Source organism: Schistocerca piceifrons, chromosome 2 (assembly GCF_021461385.2).
Source record: "Schistocerca piceifrons isolate TAMUIC-IGC-003096 chromosome 2, iqSchPice1.1, whole genome shotgun sequence".
Classification (NCBI taxonomy): domain Eukaryota; kingdom Metazoa; phylum Arthropoda; class Insecta; order Orthoptera; family Acrididae; genus Schistocerca; species Schistocerca piceifrons.
In genome coordinates, this window is record NC_060139.1 from 648,048,194 (window position 1) to 648,056,528 (window position 8,335).

Genomic DNA, 8,335 nt, shown 5'->3' on the forward strand with positions numbered 1-8,335 from the left:
ACTGCTGCACTCTAAAACAAACCCGAAAAAGGCGAATACATGACGTATGTGATATCTTTGAGACACCATAGGAAAGGCATCTTTTCTGAAAACCAACTTATTTCAGTGCTACGTCCCTTATTGTCAATGATATTTCTTAATAAATGACCTAGTGCTCCCAGCTTGGTCAAGGCGTTTTACTTGACGCCACTTAATCTTCTTGCGTCTCTTTTGGGAGACTTATGAAATACCAGCCCTAGGAATACCTCAATACTACTGTTGGTAACATGACAGGCGCCAAACGTAAATAACTACCGCCATTCCTTTTCAGTTCAGCGCATGATAACCTTTACGAAAAATCCTAATCGAAATTATTCTCGATTATCACTTTTCAGTCCTTTTATTTGTCGATTTGTTATAACTAACAATCGTGATATGCAGTGCAGTCTACGCAGCTTCCCACCACCTATGAGCTGCATACGTATGCCATGCGAAATATGAATGAGCTTCAACAGTTCGTTTGACATAAAAAAGGCTCAAATGCATATAATATGTCATTATAATTGTCCAAACGTCTCCCATTACCTCGTCACAGCCCCTAACCTTTCTTCCTAACAGTCCGTCTTCACATTATCTTTTCGGAAAAGCCATGGTTGAAAGCTGCAGCCATAGTTGTCCCTGTCCACGCCCGCATAACGTCCGCAATAGATAACTCCGTTTATGGACGCATTTCACTAACTGTTTGTCCCCACGCCGGACGGCCGGATACTGAGCCCTGCTCAAATGTTTACTTCTGTCGACAACAACAATGCGAAACTAAGCGAACAGTCAGATCCACACCACTCATGTGTTCCTCCGCTTACACGTAAATGGGTGACATCGTGTTGTGTTTTCCTTGTCCTCCTGCTGTTTGACAAAGCCGGTATGTGATCTGTTTTTACAGGTGAAATAAATCACATTGAGAGCTTTGTTTGTACAGTAGCTGGCCGCATGAAGTGCAGTATATTCATGACATCGGCAAAGGCTGTGGCTAGACATTTGCAGAGTTACAATTCGGTTGGTGCATTTTATTTTATTGAAACGTAAATTTAGATGAATTATTATCTGCGAAATAATTTCCTTTGTCATACTGTAGTGGTTCCATCTCGGTGTCTGTTTAAAATTGTGTGCTTCTCAAGGACTGAGACACGGATCCTTGCGCTCCCAAGGCAGTGCTCTTAGTGACGGACATATCCAGGCACGACTCACGACCTACGTCTACTTCTCCAGTACCGCCCAATCACATTACAAATTCCACAGAAACTCTTCTGCATACCTAGTTGGAGTAGCACTTCTGGAAGAAATGGTGGTGCGGAAAATGGCTTACAAGGAGAGGCGGCACTCTGCAGCCCACCAATTACGAGCTTCCGAATTCCAGTTGTTCACAACTCGCAGGTAACTTCTCTGGAAAGATTTAGGTCACTACTTTTCAATTTTCAAAAAAAATTAGATCACATGTCATGACACAGGACCTACTTCAGACCATGTTGTGTTATAATTTTATAATAGATTATCAAAGCAAAGTCAGTCGCGATACGCAATAATGAAAAATTTTATATCATGTAAATTTCATTTTTTTATACATGAGATACATTAATGGTAACAGAATAATATTGATAAATTTCTTGATAAGTCTGTTGATGCAATACGATACGTCCAAAATCGTGTCTTAAAATTTCTGTAAGAAACCAGTTTAATTCTTCACCCTATATTTTGGTACTGTAATCTGAGGATTCATAGCAACTAAAGACTATAATAGGTTAATAGGTCTTATGATGGACCAAGTCATTTGGCTGATTCCACAATCGTGTCACATATGAACAAAGGAAGCTGTTGCGTAATGTTCACTTTCAATTAAATGTCTGTTTTGTAAGGTAACATTTATTCAGCAGATAGGACAGAACAAAGGTCATGATTTACAAATAAAACAGTACTCCAAAATGCATCAGCCGAATTGATATCATTAAAATGTAAATGGGAATGTTAAATCCTCGATAACTAACTATAGATTCGCAAAACCTAAGAGCAGTTTTGGAACCATCACGAAAATTACTTTACAATGAGACACGTGACATTTAATTTTCTGTCCTTTCAAATTTCGAAAAACATTACTCATTTTATTTGCTTAATATGGCGACAGTATTCAGGATATAATTCTTAATTCCACGTACAACATTACCTTCGTCTACATCTTTAAGAAAACGAAAATATTCATTAATTTAGGGAGATCCGCTTCAGTTGTACCAATTATTTATTCATACCACAACTGGTTTTGGGTCTGAATAAATAATTAGCAGAACTGAAGCGGATCTCTCTAAATTATCATGCCTCTCAGTGTCGGATGTCCTACATACCAAACCTTCTGAAAACGAAAATATAGGGGCGTAAACATTTCCACAGGAATTATTTTTGATGCGCCGCCCCTTTTCCGCCACTCCCCCAGCCCCCCTCACTCCATCATCACAATGTGCTGAAGCCAGTCGAAATAGGTTGCTCGAATGGCCCGGCTAATTCTTGTCAGCCAAAAGCGAAACTTCTAATCATAATGAATCTTTCACTCTGAAGCGAAGTGTGCGCTGTTCTGCAACTTTCCAGCATATAAATACTTCTGTGCCTCATCGTGACATGAACCCAGAATAGTTGACTGAATAGCTCAGTCAGTAACAACAAAACCTTACGTCTGGATTCGAGTCAAAGTTCGGCATGGAGTTTTGATATGCCGGAATTGCACTATAATTTGTGGTATTATTTACAACAAATTGTTTCCCGCCTCATATAAAATACACACACAAGAAAAATCATCTCTACATTATACTAACAAACGAACGACTGGTCTGTTCCAAAATTAATAAACACGTGGAGCTCGGGACGTTTGTCGGTAATAATTTTCTATGGACATCGCCGAGCGTATTTGTGAATTAATTTCGCCTGTCAATATCAGAGCATTCAGCTTCGTTCACTGCTCGAATCGAAAAACATATAGGCTGTAACTTATCACGACATTTCGTTTTCATTAAGTCCACGGTTTCAGGCATTGCTAAATTTCCACCGATGCAGCTTTACAGCTGATTTTTATTATTGTTTCAATTATTTTCGAGAGTCTTTACACAAAAGATCAATAGTATCTCAAGTGTTAAAGAACTGTGAGGGTTTGAAGGATTTAGCAAAAGATTGGCAACAGGTTTGAGTTTTAGCTCTAGTGTGCGCTTGTGATGTGTCAGGATAAACGTCAATAGATTGGCCTTATTCGCCACAACGTAAGGTATCACGTCATTTAAGTGGGGAATAACAACAGTATACTCGTCTCTTTCAGTCTCTGAAGTCAGTTCTTTTTATTTCAGCACTACCTCTTCCACTCCTCATACTGAACTTTTTTCAACGTAGTGCCACAGCAGGCAACAAACTGAGGTGAGAAAAGTCATAAGATACCCCATAATATCATATCGGATGTCCTTTTGCCCGTCGCAAAACAGCACCTCGACGAGGCATGGACTCAGTAAGTCGTTTGACGCCCCTGCAGAAATATTGAGCCATACTGCCTCTACAGCCATTTATAATTGCGGAAGTGTTACCGGTGGAGGACTCTCGATTACGCCCCATAAATGTTCAATGAGACTACTGTCCGACGATCTGGGTGGCCAAATCACTGGCACAAATTGTCCAGAATGTTCTTCTAACCAATCGTGAAAAACTGTGACTCGGTGACATGGCGCATTGTCATCAATAAAAATTCCATCGTTATATGGAAATCTATAAATGATTGCAAATGGTCTCCATGTAGCCGAACATAACCATTTCCAGTCAATGATCAGTTCTATTGGATCAGAGGATCCAGCCTATTCCACGTAAATACAGCCCATATCATTATGGAACCACCACCAGCTTTCACAGGGCCTAGTTGACAACTTCGGTCCATAGCTTCGTGGGGTTTCTGCCACACTAGAACACTGCCATCAGCTCTTACCAAGTGAAATCTGGACTCATCTAATCGTCTTGGGCCGAACTGATACGGTCGCGATTCAAGGAGCGGCGCTGCAGGCGATGTCAGGCTGTTAGCAAATACACTCACGTTGGTCGGCTGCTCCCAGATTTTTCCGCAACGTCCAAACAAATACATTCGTCATCAGACCCAAATTGATTTCTGCCGTTATTGCACGCAGTCGTGCTTTTCTATTAGCACTGACAACTCTACCCAATGGCCGCTGCTCTCGGTTGTTAAGTATACGCCGTAAGCCACTGCGCTGTCCTTGGTGAGAGGTAATGCCTGAAATTTCGTGTACTCGGCACACTCTTGACACTGTGGATCTCGGAATACCGAATTCCCTAACGATTTCCGAAATGGAATGTCGCATGCGTCTAGCTCCACCTACCAACCCGCGTTCAGAGTCTGTTAATTCCCGCCGAGCACGCATAATCACGTCGTACACTACTACATGAATCACCTGAGTACAAATGACAGCTCCTCCAATACACAGTCCTTTTATACCTTTTGCACGAGATACTATCACCATCTGTACATGAACGTATCGCTATCCTACTACTTTTGTCACTCAGTGTGCAAACAAGACAGATTTCGGGTATCATAATACCCTGATGACGTACAGGCGTCCCACGTCTTGTCTGATTCAAGCGGTTTCACCGTCGTGCGTCCACTTTCTATAGATTATAATGAGATGATCTGCCGAGGAGCCAAGTTGTTTTCCACGTACTCGTTCTCAGCTACCGTACCATAACAAGATTCTCCATTAAACAATGACTCAAATAATTCGTATCTCTCATTCTTTACACACAGTATCAACTCCATAACTCGTATACACAGATTCTTGATACTTCATAAATTCTGCTTAAGCAGATGATAAACTTGGGGTTTGATGTAAAAAAATCTTCCCAGTTAAAACAAAAAATAATCTTAATTTCAGTTATTATTCTGTTCCTCATCTTTTGTATAGAATTACGTATTTTAAAAATACCCTGAAAACAACATGGAGGTGACAGAAGTCATGGGACGGCGATATGCACATATACAGAGGGCGGTAGTATCGCGTACACAGGGTATAAAAGAGCAGTGCATTAGCGGATCTGCCATAGACGCACGAGTCGCTGAGATGTGCAGCCGCGAGAAGGACGTACCTGCGCTTGCTAGCGACGCGAAGGGCGTGGCAGATCGCCGTCCGGCCGCGCTTGCGCCGTCGGCGGCCCCATCTGGCCCCCCACTTACTACGACCAGTGCTATGGCTATGGATTTGATGGACACAGCTACGGAAACCTTGAAGACAGCGCTGTCTGCTCCGCTCCCCGATTCTGAAGGTGAGAGCTCCACCGCGCCTCAGCCACGCGGACGTAGCGGGAAAAAGAAGAGGAGGGCAACAGCCGCGACATCCGCTGTTCGCAGCTCGCCGATCGAGAAGAGGGCCAAGCAAGATTTCGCCCCTGACGCCGACGGCTTTGTCCCGGCCCGGTGAACTGCAAGACGCATGCAGTCATCGACGACGCTTCCAACTGCCGTCGCCAACTCATACGACGCGCTCGCTGACGCGCCGGAACAGCTGCCGCGCGATCCTTCGCCGAAGAAAGACTTCCATCTCCCGCCGGTGGTCCTCCAGTTTCGGCCGCCCTGTGGGGAACTGCAGAAGTTGTTGCGCAGCTGGACAACGGCCGTGTACACCGTGAAGCCTGCAGGGCGTGTCCTGTACAGGGTCACACTCCGCACTGCTGACGATTATCGCCGGGTCACTCAGGAGGCGTCTGAGCGTGGTATCCTATTCTATATCCACGCTTCCGCACCTGACAAGGTCTTGAAGATTGTAATCCGCGATCTCCCGTTCAACATGGAAGCCGATCACCTGCATCGTGAACTCGCTGACCTGGGCTTCTACATCCGGGCAGTCGTGAAGATGATGTCGCCTAAATCACGCGATGATATGCCGCTCTTCCTGGTCGTCTGCTCCGACACCGTGGAGAACCGCAAGCTCTACCAATTGACGCGGGTCGCCGACGTTCCGGTTCAGACCGAAGATCTTCGCTCCCGGAGAGGCCCAGTGCAGTGCTTTCGCTGCCAGGGGATAAATCACGTCGCGCGCCACTGCTCTATGCCGGACAGATACGTTAAATGCGCCGGCGCCCAAGCAGGACATGCGTGCCCCCGTCCACCTACCGAGAAGCCGACATGTGCACTCTGTGGCGGTGCACACGTGGCCAGTTATCGTGGGTGTGAGGTGTGGAAGCGTGCCATCGCTCGCCAACGTGGCCAAACACCCGCTCCCCGTCCGAAGACACCAGCAACGAGACGGCCCGGCGTCTCTTTCGCGGCGGCAGCATCAGGGGCGCCCTCCGCCGTCCCGACAGCGTCTGCCGCTCCTGATCCCACCGCATCCGAGGCCGTGCTAACACCTGAGGCTCCTGCGCCTCCACCCCAGCTGCTAGTGACGGAGCCGGGAGCTGCCTCTCCCGGAACGTCGGCCGGACCGCGCCCCGCCAACCGCCGGCGCGGGGGTCGACGCCCCCTGGGTACCCAGCGCTCGGCACCGTCAGTCGAGCAGCCCCAGGTGGACTCTCACAGAGAAGCAGCCACGCCTCCCCCTTCCAGCGACGGGGCCGCGCCTGCTGCCTCCACCGCTGACCTGGCCAACCTCGTCGCGCAGCTCACTGCCCTGATGACCGGTGCCACGAAGTTGATCAAAGTCCTGTCGCAACAACTCACCGCTGCAGTGCCGATGGCCTCTCCGGCCCCGACCGCTGTCAACCCTCACCAGCTGCACCATGGGCAGCGTTAGAGGGCTCACGGTCGTCGCGTGGAATGCCAACGGCGTCCGCACTCAAGCCGGCGAACTTCGCCAATTTCTTCGAGACGAAGCCGTCGACGTCCGTCTCATCAACGAAATCCATCTGAAGCCTGGGGTCGACGTCAGGGCGGCAAACTACTCCAGCTACCGCACCGATCGACTGACGGCGGGTGGAGGGGCTGGAGGCCACTGGTGTCATCGTTCATACCTCGGCGGGCGCCATCACGTTCGTCGCTGCCTATCGACCGCCGTCTCGTCCACTGGACCCTGCTGACATCGATGCTCTGCTCTCCTTGAGGGGGCAGGTGTTCGTCGCTGGGGACTTCAATAGTAAACATGTCTCCTGGAACTCCAGGATCACCAATGCCTCTGGACGCTGCCTGCTCCGGGTAGCGGAACGTCACCATGCGCTTGTGGTGGTGCTGTACGGTCCGACTATCTTCCCTGCCCGTGGCCTCCCGGATATAATCGACATCGCGGTCGTCAAGGGCATCCCTCATCAGATAACTGCCACGACGAGGACGGCACTGTCTTCTGATCATGTCCCAGTGGTTTTTGATATAGACCTATACGCCCTACAACAGCCCAGGAGAGGCATCTCACTTGCTAGCATCGACTGGGACAGGTTTCAAGCAGCCGTGACGGACTCACTCGCCGCCGCGTCGCCCCCTGCGGAAGCTGGAGCGGACGCAGCACTTCTGCACTTCGCGGCAACCAAGATCGACGCCGCCAACATAGCAACGCCACCCCGACCACGCACTCCGCCTGACTATTCCCGCCAGCTGCCGCCGGACATCCTTGCGGCCATCACTGAGAAGAACTGGGTCTACCGGGAGTGGCAGAGGACAAGAAATGCCGACACCAAGCGCCTCCTCAACAGGATGCGTCGGGACATCCGGGCCGCCATCGACAACCATCGCCATCGCGACTGGAATAACAAGGTCGCCACCCTCTGCCTTGACGACGGCACGGCCTGGCGGACGACAAAGCGTTTCCTACGCCGCACGCAACGTATCCCTTCGCTGATGGTCCATGGTCAGGTTGTCTGCGAACCAGCTGGTGCCCTTGCAGACGCCTTTGGGGCTGCGTTTACGCCGATAGAAGACCCGACCGACGCTGCCCACGACGACCTGGTTGCTGACCGGCTCCCACGCTACTTGGAGGCACGTGACGACGATGACAAGAGACGACGGCGGAAGAGGTGTCGTCCATCCTGCGTGCCCTGAACCCCAGGAAAGCTGCGGACCCAGACGAAGTCTCCAACGCCCTTCTCCAGAAGTTGCCGCCGGTGGCTGTCACTCATCTCGCCGACGTCTTTAATGTAATCCTCCGGTCCTGCGGTTTTCCTCAGTCCTGGAAGCATGCAGAGATCGTGGCGATTCCGAAGATGGGGAAGGATCTGCGCCAGCCCGCGAACTACAGACCTATTAGTTTACTGCCGGCCGTCTCCAAGGTCTTTGAAAGGGTGTACATCAGGCGGCTGCAGCGCCACGTTGACGTGGAAGGCCTCCTGCCCGAAGAGCAGTTCGGCTTTC

General features: G+C 49.2%; 1 protein-coding gene across 1 annotated transcript; it reads left to right on the top strand.

Annotated features, from left to right (window-relative positions):
• Positions 1-5,492: 5,492 nt before the first annotated feature.
• On the top strand, positions 5,493-6,791 carry LOC124775691 (nematocyst expressed protein 3-like). The gene is made up of 2 exons (XM_047250519.1): positions 5,493-5,707; positions 6,218-6,791. The coding sequence occupies exons 1-2, from the start codon at positions 5,493-5,495 to the stop codon at positions 6,789-6,791; spliced, it is 789 nt and encodes a 262-aa protein (XP_047106475.1).
• The last annotated feature ends 1,544 nt before the right edge of the window (positions 6,792-8,335 follow it).

Bases quoted from the DNA above. Each gene is read 5' to 3' on its own strand.
- LOC124775691 (XM_047250519.1), top strand. From the start codon at position 5,493: ATGCAGTCATCGACGACGCTTCCAACTGCCGTCGCCAACTCATACGAC. The intron at 5,708-6,217 runs GTACAGGGTCAC...ACACGTGGCCAG, and splicing joins AAGCCTGCAGGGCGTGTCCT to TTATCGTGGGTGTGAGGTGT.